The following is a 16,833-nucleotide window of genomic DNA, read 5'->3' as shown; positions in this document are numbered from 1 at the left end:
CCTGATCCATTATTTTAGTATTGAATTGTAAATTGTGGTTTAGGTTATTTGTATATTACTGTTCTTCAGTTGTGTAATTTCACAAGCTGTGGAGTTGTTCCTCAAAAGTTATATTCGTAGCTTAAATGTACTGCTCCAGAAGTTTGGATACTCACATCTTTTTAATATTTGTTTACTACAAGAAAAAAACCAAAACAACATAGAGCTGAGCAATACCTGTTTACTGTTTTGTAGCTGCTTTGATGGCATGATGTGTCTTAATTTTAATGATTGTACATTTTTTCTAGTTACACCTAAAATATCCCAGTGATAAGTGTTCCAGGATGTTGAGTTTCTTTGTTACTGAGCTCTATGAATGTGCAGATTTATCGACCCCTAGTGGATTGTTAAGAAAATGACTTGATTTAATAAGTGATAAATGAAAATATCAAATGCTTTTTCAATGCTGTTTGTTTCAATAGTCCTCTTTTTCTGTTTGCAGATGAATTATCTCCTGAAATCCATTTTCTGGTGTTATTTCCTACCTCTGCATAACTGCTTATCGCAGCAACTTTTATTAACAACGCTCCCAAAACATGTAGCTAGATGTCTGCATTTTAATGAAGACTTGTAGCTCTGGCTGAGAAATCAAAAATTATAGGAGAGCAGAATTTTTTAAACTGTAATTTTTGTGCTGGGTATGGTATGCCTATTTTTTAATTGGCCAGAAAAACTACTAAATTCTTTACTGGTGTGATACTAGATAAATGAATTATAGGAGCTTGTAAATCAAGTTTCACAGACCTATAGTGCTTGGTAAATACTTTACCAGTAGTATCCTGAAATATCCAATTTAGTAAAAATAATAACTTAATTCACTATTTTCATGCTAAGCCAGCATATAAAATATTACATTTCTAGCAAAGTTTTAATTTTAAATAGTTCTAGTATTTTTAATCATTTAGTTGAAATTTTAACTTTCTGGCAGCTGGAGTTAACCATGTTGTGAAATTCCTTAAAGGTATTTATTTTACATGAATTAAAATTAAGCAGTGAATACTGAATTCACATTTAACTGTTCAGTTGCCAATAATCAACAAAGATAAATCTGCCTAATAATTAAACACAACTTCACTGGAACTGAGCATGTACTATGTGTTTCCAAGTATCAGAATCAGAAATTAAACCCTTCTGTAAATTTTTCTATGCAAGTTTGACACAAATAGCTTTCACTTTTTGTCTTTTACATTTAATAGGCTTTAAGTAGTAGTGGTTTTTTACCAATGAAACCCTTCAATTTTAGGGTTTTAAATATTTTTAATAAAAGGCCAGATAGTTTTTGCATTTACTAATATTTAGTGTACTTACTGCATAAGCCACACTGAAGTCAAACCACACAGCAATCAACAATGTCAAAAAGACCTCAAATTCATATTTTTCTGGGAGCACCCAGTATTCCAGGCCCACTTGAATCATCAGAGGAAAGAAGCTCAGCAGCTACTGCTGAAAAATGGAGAGAACTCCACTTCTTGTGTGATACACGTAGACTGTTTTCTGAAAAAGTCCAAGGTGCTGACCACTTAGTGTTTCAGGCAGAAAGGTCTGTTGTCCCAGCAGCTCCTACAACTGATAACAGATATCAGCAGTCTGAACAGGAGAGATTAATGGTGGCAAGATGTTTGACATCTCTTGTACCTGTGGGAGTAACTTGTACCAGCACATGTAAAAAGACTGAAAGTTTCATTGATAGTCAAATATCTATGGATGGGTGCACACAAACAAATGTAAATCAGGGTATGGACCAACACCTGCAGAAATTTGCAGACTTAGCTAGACAAAATAAACAACCACACGGCTGTCTTTCAGATCTCATGGAAAGAAAAGCCAGTTGTTTTGAGGCTAACAGCTCTGACATTTCTGATTTGGTTGCCAGTACTAAGCAGATTAGCATACATTTGAGATTTATGGGACAAGGTGCTCAATCAGATCATACAAGTGATCATCCTGATCTTAGTCAACATTTGGATATGTTTTTCCTCCAAAATGAAGAGTCAAAACCAAAAAGAGAAGCTAGTGATTGTTCAGGCTTTGCAGTGTCCGCAGAGACTGAATTTCATAGTATAATGACTTTGAGTCAGATGGCTGTTTTGACACAGGGTCAGAATGATATGCAGGAGAGAATCCTAAAGCTAGGAGAAACAAAAGCAGGGGAAAATCCTGAAGAAAGGCACCGTGATTGCTTCCAATTTGATTCTGATGTTGGAACATGCTATAATGTGGCTGAAAACGAATATAAGGAAGTGTATGCAAGCTCCCTTGAACTTTTTAGCTCTCAGTGTGATAGGAAAAATATTTGTGTTGAAGCTGCAAAACAAGGAAGTGCTGAAGAAAATACAGAGAAGGCTCAAGAAGTTCATGTTCCTGTTGCACAATTTGTAAATGAAATCCATATTGAACCACTGAACTCAGGAATATTGTGCTCTCAAGTGGACAGTTGTCGTAAGAGCTCCTCTAAAAGAGGCCTCAGTTGGGAAGATTCCTTTCCTGTTTTTCACTCAACACTTAAAAGAAACCCACAATCAAAGCGGGCTAAACTGAGTTCTTCTCCAGATGGTCCTGGGATGAAAGTGGCTCAAGGGAAGATGACAGAGTTCAAGAAACTTCAAAAGAAACTATCCCCACTTAAGGACTGCTGCTGCAAAAATCAAAAGTACAATGTTTTGGTCACAATAGTACATCCTTGTCATATAAAAGAAGTGCAGGTGAAGACTAGACCAAAATCTTCATGTAAAGTTCCGGTAGCAACAATTGTAGTTATTGACCAGTCAGGAGTTGAAAGAAAGGTGGTGTTGTGGCATGGTGCTGCATTTTGGTCACTCACTGTGTTCCCTGGGGATATTGTACTGCTTACAGGTGAGAATTCCCTTTTTAGCCTATTTAAAATACTTACCTAAACTAGAACACTATAATTAGTAAGTTGAAACTATGGCTATACATTTGTAGGTATCTTTCTTCCATCACTTGCATTACTCAACATCAGCTTGAATTCTTTCATTCTGCCAGTGGAACATTGTGTATCTCTTGTGTACAGCCTTTAGTCTGAAATACAGTAGTGCTCACTGTAGCAGTGTCATTGGTAGTCAGATGTGTTCTGAAGCTGTGTTTTAAAACAGCTGTTCCTGAAAGATACAAGTGCTACTGCAAACCAGATGCACTAGTTACTTGATTTATAGACAATTCTCTGCTGTTGGACCAGCAGATAGACCAGGAATTTGTGATGTGTTCAGTCTCAGAATGAGAAACTTCTTCTGTGAAGGACTTTGTAGCTTTCCAGTAGTTTCTTAAGATGGATCGTGATGTTAATTAGTAACTGACATAGGCTGCAGATAGATAAAATGCTGTTTGCAGTTTACCTTTTTACAACATGTCAGCTAATAATGAAGATTCCTCCTGATAAAATCCTTTGTGCTCTTTGATACCCAACAGGACCAAACACCTCTTTATGAGAACACATTTCAAGTAAGAGAATGCAGTGCTGTAAAAACAGTATCATTCCGAACTTAAGGCTGGAGTTGACAGGACCTTAGTAGCAATCTGGCCATTTAGGTTTTGCAACATGCAAAAAATTACACCATATAGAATTGTGTAACTACTTCTGTGGTTCAAGATGAATATTTTTTAAGTGCTTATAAGGAGGTGCAAAAGTAGATATTTTAAAAAGATTGAAGACAAGTTGGGCTTTACCTTTTCTGCGTAGACATTCTTATCTCAAAATACCACGTTTCTGGGTAAGTCTAGTGCTTTACTACTAATTTTGATATGTTGCACAATAATTTACCCAATATAGTCACTCACTTCACTTATGGAGTCTATTAAATATTTTCCATTAAGAGAAGAATAGCATCAAACTGCTTAGAACTCATTGTAAATGGTGTTGGTAGGTTAAAAACAAATCACTTTGATTCCAAGTCATCTCTTCCAAACTTTCACATCTCTATGTATGGTGGTTCTATAGTGGAAAAAAGTATGATACACTTCAATGTTGTTAATAGAGGAGTTGATCAACTTGCTTTTTTATTCCTTGCAGATGTAATAATGTATGAGAATATTTGGTGTGGAGAAATCATGCTACAATCTACATTCACCAGTCAGCTACTGAATCTTGGCAACTACTCAGCTGTCAATCCAGAAGAATGTAAGACATGCATAACTTAATATATTTACATAGAACTCTTTAAACTTTACAAATATTACACTAAATTAGCTACTTGCAGTACTGTTTTGCCAGCCGTGTCTCATACACTGGGTAAAATGAAAATGTGAACAACTGACAGGTACAAAACAGTATAGGAAATTGACAGGAACAACTGTGAGCAAGATGTGGCTGTGATGATTTCAGATAGGCACATAGAGTTTGTGGTAAAGATGGCTGGTTATCTTTCAAACCTCTGAATTCCATGAACTTAGTTTAAGAGTATTTTTTGTGAAAGTTTTGGGTTTGTCAGTGTATATATGTACCAGCCAATAAACTATTATGTTTTTAAGATTAAAAAAAGTGTCTTTTCATATCAGTTTATCCTGTAGTGAATGGTGGTGTTCTTCGTGGCTTGTTGGCATACATATTATCAGAATTTCCACATTTTGGAGACCTTCCTCAAAGACAAGTTCAGAGACTGGATGATGTTCAGTATGTGCAGCTAGACCAGCTCCAGCCAAATATGTTGATTCACTCAATCTTGAAAATTGTCAGCATAAATATTTTAACAGGTGAGTTCATGCACTGTACTTAAACTTCTAAAACTTCAACAGTAGGGGAAACTTAACCAGAATTGCCTTGCAGAATTACTATTTATTTCACAGTCCCTACACCAGTGTTTCACATAGGAGTCACAATTAGAACATTTGTAATGATCCACTTACAAGGGGTGTAGCAGTTGGGGAAAGTGAGTTATGAGACAGGAAGGAAATAGTGGCTGGAGTCAGCACCTGGAAGGAAATTACTGCACACTATGGCTGATAAATTGAAACATGTCTGTGTAAGCAGTGTACAGGTGCTGGACACTGAAAATCAGTGTTTCTGCTCACTGAGGGATTGGTGTTTTCACTGAAGAGTGAACACTCAGCACAAACTGCAGCTACTAATAGATTGACTTGACAGTGAAATGACTTGGGCATTTCCATAGCTCCAAATAGCGTGGTACTCTCTTCAGTTAGGTGGAGGACTGGAGAAATGCATGTATGAAGTATAGCATTGGGAGGAGGAATGGCAGCAGTGATGTCTTAGGAGGAATGCAGGCTCAATCATTTTCAGGAAAGGATAGCAGTGTGTGTATAGTGGGAGTGCTGAAACTGCAGTCATGGTGGGGGAACAGAAATATATTTTGGGTTTTTTAATGGCCTTTGAAGTATATTCTTGCTGTAGACTACCACTAGAGAAAGGGGTCATGAGGAATAGTCAAGTGTTACTAATTCAAAGCTACACTACCAAGTACCTTTCATGTAAGCACCCTGTCATGAAAGGAAAATTTGCACTATAAATCATGTATTTTTCAGACAGAAATCAGTTGCTGATTTTAATGTTCCAGCTTTTGTTTGCCTTGCTTACTTCAGAAAATGGCAACACTGTTCTGTTATGTTTTATTCACTACATTTCTTGTTTCTTTCTTCCTATTTATTCCTACTTAGAATAGATATTTTTTAAACAAAGCATTCCTGGATTCTTAAATATGTGCAATATTTTTTCACAGTAATAATTATTCATGTGCTGCCTTGTACAAGATCTTGATTTTTCAACACTGGAAAGTACACAATGGAAAACTTCTAAGATTTCTTACTGTGGTACTCCTGCTTCTTCTGCACAGGCACAACAGAGCATTACCTCATTGCTATAATTTGTTTTATAAATCTGAGTTTCCTGCATATTTTTATTGTAAAGTCTCCGCTCCCCCAGAGAATCACAGTCAACAGTCTATGTACTGATTTTATTTATTTTCAGTTTCTCTGACACACATTAATGTTCTTCTAATAGTGAATGCACTTATTTCAGAATTGCTTTTGCTGAAGCCATTTTCCATATTAGGATTCAGAATTTATTTGCATTTTCCCGTAATACAGCCTTAAAACTGCTTCCTGGCATTATCTTCACCTTCTGAGAATAACAAAACCAATCAGTTTTGGGATGTTCTCAGTATTTCATGCAGTGTCTTGCCATTCCTTTTTAACACACTTAGGGCAGTTAAATACCACTGTTCCTACCTGGAAAAGAATAGAATAGAATTAACCAGGTTGGAAGAGACCTCTGAGATCAAGTCCAACCTATCATCCAACACTATCTAATCAACTAAACCATGGCACCAAGCACTCCAAGTCTCTTCCGAAACACCTCCAGTAATGGTGACTCCACCACCTCCCTGGGAGCCCATTCCAATGGCTAATAACTCTCTCTGTGAAGAACTTCTTCCTAATATCCAGCCTAAACCTCCCCTGGTGCAGCTTGAGACTGTGTCCTCTTGTTCCGGTGCTGGTTGCCTGGGAAAAGAGACCAGCCCCCACCTGGCTACAAACTCCTTTCAGGTAGTTGTAGACAGCAATAAGGTCTCCCCTGAGCTGCCTCTTTCTCCAGGCTAAGCAACCCAGCTCCCTCAGCCTCTCCTCACAGAGCTTGTGCTCCAAACCCCTCAGCACCTTTATTGCCCTTCTCTGGACTCGTTCCAGCAAGTCAACATCTTTCCTAAACTGAGGGGCCCAGCACTGGACACAGTACTCGAGGTGTGGCTTAACCAGTGCTGAGTACAGGGGCAGAATGACTTCTCTGCTCCTGCTGGCCACACTGTTCCTGATGGAGGCCAGGATGCCATTGGCCCTCTTGGCCACCTGGGCAGACTGCTGGCTCATGTTCATCTTACCATCAACCAGTACCCCCATGTCCCTTTCTGCTTGGCTGCTCTCCAGCCATTCTGACCCCAGCCTGTAGCACTGCATGGGGTTGTTGTGGCCAATGTGTAGAACCTGGCACTTTAGATGTACAATCTCTTGCTGTTGGACTCTGCCCATCCGGCCAGCTTGTCAAGGTCCCTCTGCAGAGCTCTTCTACCCTCTAACAATCAACACCTGCCCCTAGCTTGGTGTCATCTGCAAACTTACTGATGATGGACTCAATACCCTCATCCAGATCATTGATAAAGAGCATGGGGCCCAGTACTGATCCCTGGGGGACACCACTAGTGACTGTCTGCCAGCTGGATGTGGCACCATTCACCACCACTCTCTGGGCTCGGCCCTCCAGCCAGTTCCTAACCCAGCACGGAGTGCTCCTGTCCAAGCCATGGTCTGACAGCTTGGCCAGAAGTTTGCTGTGGGGGACAGTATCAAAGGCCTTGCTGAAGTCCAGGTAGACTACATCCACAGCCTTCCCCACATCCACCAGGTGGGTCTCCTGATCATAGAAGGAGATCAGGTTGGTCAGGGAGGACCTGTCCTTCCTGAATCCATGCTGTCTGGGCCTGATCCCTTGGCCACCCTATAAGTGGAGTCTTCCTTTCTTTTTCCTTCATAACTGTTTTGATTTATCTTTTCTTTACAATATCACTGGTTCTCAGTGTTTGTCTTCAGGCTTTGCACAAATGCAGTCATATTGAGCTATCACTTTCGGTTTAAAGTTTTACCCACAGTGCCAACATCATGTTTATTCATTACAAATGAATAAATTTTAAGATAGAAGTCTTCATAATTTATTGCTGTATGTAAATCTCTGGGCTGTTAAGTAGTTAAGTGATTCTTGTTCAAAAATTATTAATGAAAAACTCTAGTTTTACTGACAGGGTTCTTAGTAAGAGTGTTGTAGAGTGTCTGTACTTGACTCTAATTGCAGTGTGCTTATATGTGACTAGTTTTCTTTTATGTGAAAACCTCTGGAGAAATGTTTCTTCCAGTGTATTCCACAGGAGTTACAGAAACTTTAACTTCCACTTATGACAGTATGTTACTGGGAGATTGAGTGTAATTTCTTTATACTTACACCAGTCAGGATGAGTGGGAGCTTAGAGATGCTCAAAGGGAGATGTCCAGTTGCTGAGTATTTAGGCAGATAAAGATAAATTGGTATACTTCATGCATTTCCTCAAACTAGAATTGTATTGCTCAAGAAGTCAGATTGTTTTCATTCTGTCCTGAAGAAATTTCAGATGCATTCTTGTTTGCTTCTAATTGTACCATAGAATACACTTTATCTTAAGGTATGTGGGGTTTGTGTGTTTATATGCTTTAAGTTAAATAATTTCAAACTCTTTCAGAATCTGTGTATAGCTACAGAGGTGGCAACCAAAGGAAAATTACTCTAACAGTAGAACAGAAGGTTGATCAATGCTATAGGATGGTGCTGTGGGGAGCAGGGGCTGCCTGGTGCCCTCAGATTCAAAGGAAAAAAGGTAAAAACTTCATACCCATAGGTAGCTAGCTGTTCAAGAACTTCTGAGATACTGTTCTTGTCTGTGAAATGCTCAGCAGGTAACATTTTTCATTCAGCCTTTAAAAGGTAGCGTATATGATAAGTGATTTTAACATGTGCTCTGTGTAGAAGCAGTGCCATCAGCAACAGAATTTGAATGCACTAAACTAAAAAGTGTTTAGAAACTTGAATCTAGACACAAGAAGTACTGGTGACTAGTTATGTAACTGTAAAAAGCCAAACCTGAGTGTTAACTATGCTATCAGCTTTGAGTCTTCCTTGTCATGATTCGGTTTTGAATGAGTTGCTGAGTGTATTTTCTGCTTCGGATTTTCATTTGGTTTTCTACCTTACTGCTGCATCAGGTTTTATATCCTAATGGTCTTGCCGTTGAGTTGGGCTATCACTGACTAAAATTTCTTCCAAGAGTTGCACAGCCTATATAGTAGCAGTGACTGCTGCTGAACTTTGTTTTTATTCCTGATTTTGTTCTTTTAAAGTAAGTGAAACAAGGTGGTTTTTTTGTTAAATTGGTAAGTTAAGAGCTTGTATTTCTAATCCATGGATGTGCTGAAGAAGTAAATGCTGTATTGCTTGAAGTGCTGAATATGCCTAAAAAGCCAGTTTTCTGGCTTTTATTTCACACAATATGAAAGGTTAAACAACTTCATAGTGAATCTTTACATGTTTAAGGTAGACAATTTGAAGATGATTACCAACGTGAACACTTTTTTCTTCTAGACATTACCAACTTTCCCTTATTAGAGCTTTCCAGAAATTTCAAAACCTAGTTTCTTTTTTGAAAAGTTGAGCTGCTTTAAAAGCTGAATTCAATACAAGTGAAATGAAGCATAACCCTGTTATGGGAGGACTCATTGCAAATCTGTAGGTGTCATCAGGCTTGAAATAAAGCTGCCAGAGCTGACCATATGATAATATCTTGCTGTTTTTATTCAGTGTTCTCCCCTCCCTTTAGTCTTGTAAGAGACCTTGGCTTTTATAAATGAAGCAAGGTATTGAAAGTAAACTCATTTGCTTTTTGTTCTATAGATCACATATGGAACTTCAAATACCTTCTGGTCCAGTGTAGTTCTGTGTCAGGTGACTTTGAACTGCACACAACTCCATGGTCATCCTGTGAGTGCTTATTTGATGATGACAAAAGAGCAATTGAATTTGAAGAAAAGTTTCAGAAAAGCAAAACATCCTGCGTGCAGGTGATCAAGCTCTCAGCACATTTGGAGGAAAAATGTTCAGGTGAAGTTATCTATAGCTGTGTGATGTCTGTAGTACAGTGCATAACTAACCCAAAGAGGTGCTCTGATCAAGTGAAAATGCCTTTTTTTGAAAGTTAGCACAGTTCTGGGAGTCTAAAGTTATTCTGTAGGTTGCTGTTCAGTACCCAATCAAACTGAATACAGCCTCATTCAGTGAGCCCAGAGGTGAGGCAGGTGTGATACAAAGATAGCTTTGGAACATAGAAAGAAACGTCACCCTTTGTCCTCACCAACCAATAATGGTCAAATAGCATTTTTGTAAAAGTGGAATTCTCTAAAGCAAGAGTAAAATTGCTAGTACTTCTGAAAACTTCTTACAAAAGAACATTCTACACAGTCACGCCCTCCCAGAGCTGCCTAGAAGATTATTAAGGCTGGTGTTATGCATTACCTTAGTAAATAAGGTTGGTGTTGCAGCATTCTGTTCTAGCTTATGTATAAATAGTGGAAAGCAAAGTTGTTCAAGGTATGCTTTTCAGTGGCTCTGAATTGGTATGGGAGTTTGCCTAATTATAATCTCTCTATCTATTATTCGGGCTCTTCTGTAGTGGCATCTCCCACATTAATACCTGAAAATGTAGTACTTGTGTACTTTTTAAAACAACATTTAGCCACAGACTTTTCACTGCATCAGTCATCTCTAAAAATATCTTTTGCTACTAAAGGGGGGAAAAAAATGGGAGGTTTTATAGATAATGGTTTTGAATCAACTATAATCCTTGCTTTTGTTTCCAGTTACAAATAAAAGTGAATGCAGATTTGATTGAAACTGTTTCTGCAGGGGTGTTTCAAGTGAAAGCCCATATCATGGAACTGAAGTTTACTGTTTCAACTGGACAGTACAAGCAACTTTCCTTCAGTGCTGATACTTCCCTGGAGTCTGTTTTGGCTTCTCTGACTATGATTACATACTCAGGTTGTGCTAAATGTAGTTTAGAACTACAAACAGATGAGAATATGATCTACAAGCAGTGTATGAGATGTTTGCCATACAACAAAGTAAAAACATTCTACAGGTAAACAAAACTGAAATAATGTGTACTATTAGGGAAGTAAGCTATAACTCTCTATTTTATTTGGCCCCAATTCCTACTTTTCCAATGTATTTTCAAGGAGCTGTTCTTGAATTGCTGTGTTATAGTGCCATTATTTAGAGGTGATATTCTCCATTCAAACATTTCAGTTTTTGACTACTACATTATACTGTAACAAGGCTTACCCAGTACTTTGTAGGCAAAGATGGAGTAAGTTTGGTCTAAGTCTGAAATTGTGCAGATATACAACAATATTTTTCAACTGAGTTATCAACTTCAGTCTGTTTTCAATAAACAGAGCAGAGATACAAAGTTACCAGCAGATGGCACTGTGAGACAAGATGTGTATGCGCATGTACTTGGAGAAAAACAGATCCAGCTGATGTAAGAATAGCATTATTAACTAATTGTTCAATTCTTAGATTTATCTTGGGCTTTTGAAATGCAAGTGTCGTAGCAGCTTTAAAGACATGTAAGTAGAGACAGTCATAGAAGTATCTGAAGCAAAGTATATATATATGTTTTCCACCAAAACTATTTATGAAATTAGTCCTAAACTATTTCATTGAGTTTAATGAATCAGTACTTGGGTAGATTTTCTTCACATGATACAAAGAAATATAGTAGTGAACTTTCAATATTCTTTTGTTTTCTGATCTAGACCTGCTTTGATGACAGTAGAAGATGGAGGATATGAAATTTCTGTTCATGTGGCATCTGAGTTGATGGAAAAAGTCTTTCTCAATATTCCTGCAGATTGGCTCAACAGACCAGTAGGTGATGTATCACTAATTACTTGGCATAGAAACAAGTTCCCAGTTCAGAACTGGGATCAGAGTCTTCTGGAAATGTGATGATTGTTCATGGTATTAAACTTTTTAAAAAGTCTATCTCAGAACACCTCAGTGCTCTCATAAGAGGTGAGATGTTATGAGTGTTTGTGTTATAAGTATTCAGTAACTAGATGGATTCCTTATATGCAAAATCAAATCTCTTGGCAGGTTGTAGAAATAGCTGATGCTTCACTGAGGTAGGTAACAGAGTAGGCTTTCATACAGGATTCCCTTAATACATCCTGCTTCACTTCTTGAGAGGTGTTTTATGTGATTCACAGACGTTACAGTTTAAAGACAGTCTTAGCACATAGTTTTAAACATTAAAAACAAAAGGTAACTGTGTATTTAGATATTGAGCTACATGTCTAGTAATTAGTGTAGGTTTCATGGAAGTGGAATTTAAATATTAGGTGCCCTTGTGAAATTAAAGACTAAATTGGTTTCTTCTGGCTTTTGCAGTGCCCTCTTCAGATATAACCTACAGCGCAATTGTAGCAGATCTGTGTCATTTGCTGCTAGCAGATACTGAAGCATCCTATTTGTTGGAAATAAGGAGCCATTTTGTGCTAGATGAAAACAGCTATCCTTTGCAAAAAGATTTCCATCTGCTAAGTTTTCATCCTGATCTTTGGAACATTGACTGCTGCAATAACAGTTACAAAGACCATAGGAACACACAGATGGCAAACAAGAAAAGTTAAGCAGTTCAAGGAAGCAAGTACCTTGAAAAATACCAGAAAGGATTTTGGCTTCAATTTAAACAAAAAACTGGTATGGAGTATCTGCTGATACTATGTACTGCTGCTGTAACATTGATGAATTGTCATAAAGTATATTTTATAAATATATTTTATCTTAATAAACTCTTCCTTTATCTTTTTTTCTCCCCTGGAAAAGTTTGCTAGTATTGAGACTGAATTTTTCTTGGATACTGTAGATTAGAAGACAACAGCCACAGTTCAATAATATAATCCAAGAAGAGATGGTTACTGACCTGCTGCACCACCTCAGTGGTAGGATCTGTTCTTTATCAATTACCTGGATGAAGGGATTGAGTGCACCCTCAGTAAGTTTGCATATGATGCTAAATTGGGTGGAAGTGTTGATCTGCTTGAAGGCTCTTCAAAGGCATCTGGACAGACTGGATCAATGGACTGAGGTCAGTTGTATGCAATTCAGCAATGAAGTGCCTAGTCCTGCACTTCTGTTGCACAAGCTCAAGCAATGCTACAGGCTTGGGGGAGAGTGGCTGGAAAGCTCCCTGGCAGAAAAGGCCTTGGGGATCCTGGTTGGCAGTTGGATGAATGTGAGCCAGCAGTGTGCTTGGGTCACCAAGAAGGCCAACAGCATCCTGGCCTGTGTCAGGAAGTGTGACCAGCAGGAGTAGGGAAGCGATTGGGCCCCTGTACTCAGCACTGGTGAGGGCACACCTTGAGTACTGTGTTCAGTTTGGGGTCCCTCAGTACAAGAGGAGATAGAGTTGCTGGAGTGTGTCTGGAGAAGGGCACGGAACCTGTTGAAGGGTCTAGAGAAAAATTCATATGAGGAGCATCTGAGGGATCTGGTATATTTTAGTCTGGAGAAAATGAGACTGAGGGGAGATCTCATTGCTCCCTATAACTGTGTGAAAGGAGGTTGTAGTGAGGTGGGTGTTGGTCTCTCTTCTCTAGTTTCAAGTGACAGAACAAGAGGAAATGATCTCAAATTGTGCCAGGAGAGGTTTAGATTCTAAATTTCTTTACAGAAAGAGGGGCCAGGTATTGGAATAGGTTGCCCAGGGAGGTGGTTGAGTCACTGTCCCTGTAGGTGGTGAAAAAAACATACAGATCTGGCATTCTGGGAAATGATTTAATGGCCATGGTGATGTTAGGTCATGGACTTGATCTTGGAGGTCTTTTCCAACCAAAATAACTCTTGACTTTTGTTTCTCTTAGCCTCTTTTATTTGTAACTTGGTTATGTCTTTGCTTGCGTTGCTGTTATGGTTGCTTTCCTCCTTTCACCAGCAGAATTCCTGTTGTTTACTCTCTGCAGTTCTACTGCCATTTTTTTCTCTTGCAAAATAGAGCATCTCACTGAATCTAATTTTGTGTATCTAGAAGTTTTTTCACCAGTTCAATTAAGAGACTTTAAACAGTTTAAACTGGTACATTTTCATGGACTTCAAATGGCTTCATTGTAGTATTTATCCACTTAAATCCAGCAAATTTTATTTTCAAAAATAGTGTTGCTTAAAGAGGCTGTTAGAAGTTGTAAGGTATGAATTATTTGCTGTCTGACTAGGTATTTGGAGATCCTCACCTGCACTGTTCTCATTTAGGAAATCAGTTTCCACATACACTGTTTCAGCTGTCCTCAGGCTTCAAACACAGAACTGTTTTCAAAACTGAGTTTGATAAATTAAGTTGTCATATGTGTTACAATGCAAGTAATAGGTCTATTGAACAGCTTTCATCTTCTCTTTCTTAGAAGTGGCTACTTATAATTGAATAACCAGGTTTTCTTTTTGCTAGCTTGGATTCTTTTGTTTTATGTGGGGCTGTTGGGTTTTTAGTATGTTCAAGCTCTGTGTAAGCTACATATTTTCTTGTCTACTAAGAAGGTAGTGTTTCTGGCAGCAAGAGAATCCGAAGGATTATTGGATGACTTCAAAGAAATGAATTCTCAGATGAAGTTTACAAGGTTGCTTATTTTTGTGTTTAACTACTCATGTACCGATCAGTCTGGTTCAGATTCTGTTGATCAAACAAGTTTGTGCAGCTCTTAGTCCTCTGGTTAAAGCCTTAGCAATCCTCAGATAAAATTGTTCTCCAGTACTTTTGCCTTTCTCTGAAACAGCTGATGGTTTCGTCAGCAGGCACAGAAACACTGATTGTATGCCAACAACATAAATATCCTGATGTGCCAAGATACTTGGCCTGGTATAAAAAAGTGCAGAGACCACAAAAACTGCTCAACACTAGTGCTACTGGTGTGCAAATGGCAGACCAAAATCTCCAGAAGTAGATAGGTAGCCATTTATACAAAGGAAATGCTGCAGAGTCTCTTTAGAGGAATGGCAGTGGCTACAATATTGAGTCTAGGGCAAGGGAGAAACCAGTCACAGAAGTGTCTTAATTGTATTGTCCTCATCTTATGCTCAAGAATGAAAATTTACTTTTGCTACTTTTAGTTGTGCTAAAGAATATATGGAGAATCACAGCTTTGCAAGTCTCTTGAATTCTCTCGAATTCTCTCACTATGAAAACACTCCTTATCCTTGGTTTCATGTGACCTGGGAAAAACAAGCTGATGTACTAACCCATCACCTTGGGAAAAGTCCACAGCATCTGTGCTTTTTATACTGTATTCTAATTATGCTTTACACAGTGGTGTCTAGTTCTAGAATGTGGATTTCATAATGCCAGGGAAAACTATGCTGAAGGGAAGATCAGGTTGTGTTTGATTTTTAAATCCGGTAATAGCACCAAAGCCGATCCAGCATGAAAATTTGAGTCTTGTGAAACTTGAGAACCAGACATCAATTAAAGAAGTCTCAGAGACTGTTTTACATCCTGTCCATGTGTGGTCTCGTTAGGATGATTCCATAACCTTGGGTGGAAGCCATGCCATCTGATTGGCATGACTGTGTGACTGGTGAGCTGTGTGGCTAACCACCAAGTTCCATGCACTGTGATTAGATCTCACCAGCTGACTTGCACTTGATCTGAATCATGCTCTTAACTGTAGTTAAGATCACCACTCTTGACTTGTTGACAGTATTCCTTCTTGAAATCTATAGTTAATTGTTAATTTTATATAATCATACATAATTTATTAATATATATTTTATATTTATATATACATATATAATTTTATATAATAATTTAATAGTTTCTCTGGTTCTTACCTTTACCATATCAATGCTGTGTAAAATTTCTAGGTCCTTCTGACAGTGAGTAAAAATCCTTGTTTAATAATGTTTCTCACTTCACTGAAATAGCTATCTTGCTCAGGAAACATCAGAGGACTTCTCTCATTTACTTCATGTAGATATCCTTGAGCAGTCAAGTGTATTTGTAAGTGCATTTCAACTATCTTTTTAGTGATTAATCTGTAATTATTAATCATACAGACTTGAAGTAGTGGTACTTTGATAAGTGCAAATAAGAGACCACATTAGTACAATGTGTTGTTTTACTACTTGAAAGGTACTGGACATCAAGTCAGACGGGTGACTTCTGACTTCAGGTATTTGTCAACAAACTCTGTGCCCTACATGCATCTTCCTGCACAAGCTCGTAATCCTGTCTGAAGCATTCTTAACAGTTTACTTGTAAGATCTTCAATGTTTATAGGCATGACTTAATTCATAAAGAGGAACATAATACATTTGATTAAATGGCTTTATTGTTGTAATGTTATCACAAAGTTTATACACAGTTTTCCATCCCAGATTCAACATGTATCTGTTGATTGGTTTTCAGTGATTTTGTAGGAGTAAAATTTGAAAACAGCTCATTGGGTGTGGGGGTAGTGGCATTAGTCATTTAACAGAGATGAGGGTTGAACATTTTGTGAAATTCCATTAAATGTTATGTGTCTGGGAACCATACAATCATAGAATGGCTTAGGTTGGAAGGGACCTTAGATATCATCTAAACCAACCTCCCTGCTGTGGGCAGGGACATCTCTCAAGTAGACTCGGCTGCTCAGGGCCTCATCCAACCCAGGGAGGAGGCATCCATAGCCTCCCTGGGCAGCATATTCCAGAGTCTCACCACCCTCATACTGAAGAATTTCTTCCTAAGATCCAGTCTAAACCTATTCTCCCTCAGCTTCAAACCATTGCCCCTTGTCCTGTGTCTAGACACCCTGTAGGTCCTTCCCTCTAAGGTCCCTCAAGAGTCTTCTCTAGGCCACACAGCCTCAGCTCTCAGCCTATCCTCTTACCAGAGGTGTTCCAGCCCTTGGAATCATCTTTGTGGCCCTCTTCTGGACTCACTCATGTGAGGTCAAGTCTGTTACCTTACAATTCCTCTCAGATATATTCTCATGTACAATAATTCCTTTAAGTCATAATATCAAAACAGGAACTGTGCTCATTGCCCCAGAGAACTATCTCTTTTTTCATGTATTGAATTAATTAATATTGTATCCTGTTTGAAAGGAGGTTGGCTTTGTTTCAGTAGAGATTATGGTCATCTTGGAACAGAACTCTGCAGAATGTTTTTCTGCAATAGTTTCTGGTTTATGACTGTACAGTGTGAAAGGTAGATAGTT

At 38.3% G+C, this 16,833-nt stretch overlaps 1 protein-coding gene across 1 annotated transcript; it reads left to right on the top strand.

The window, feature by feature from the left end:
• Positions 1-917: 917 nt before the first annotated feature.
• On the top strand, positions 918-12,725 carry SHLD2 (shieldin complex subunit 2). The gene is made up of 8 exons (XM_009901726.2): positions 918-2,892; positions 4,067-4,174; positions 4,552-4,746; positions 8,271-8,405; positions 9,476-9,682; positions 10,484-10,718; positions 11,398-11,513; positions 12,032-12,725. The coding sequence occupies exons 1-8, from the start codon at positions 1,389-1,391 to the stop codon at positions 12,271-12,273; spliced, it is 2,742 nt and encodes a 913-aa protein (XP_009900028.2). The 5' UTR covers positions 918-1,388; the 3' UTR covers positions 12,274-12,725.
• Positions 12,726-16,833: the final 4,108 nt, after the last annotated feature.

The sequence above is a fragment of the Dryobates pubescens genome, chromosome 8 (assembly GCF_014839835.1).
Source record: "Dryobates pubescens isolate bDryPub1 chromosome 8, bDryPub1.pri, whole genome shotgun sequence".
In the NCBI taxonomy this organism is placed as follows: Eukaryota; Metazoa; Chordata; class Aves; order Piciformes; family Picidae; genus Dryobates; species Dryobates pubescens.
Note: the sequence above shows the minus strand (reverse complement) of the source record. Positions and strands in the feature narration are given on the sequence as shown.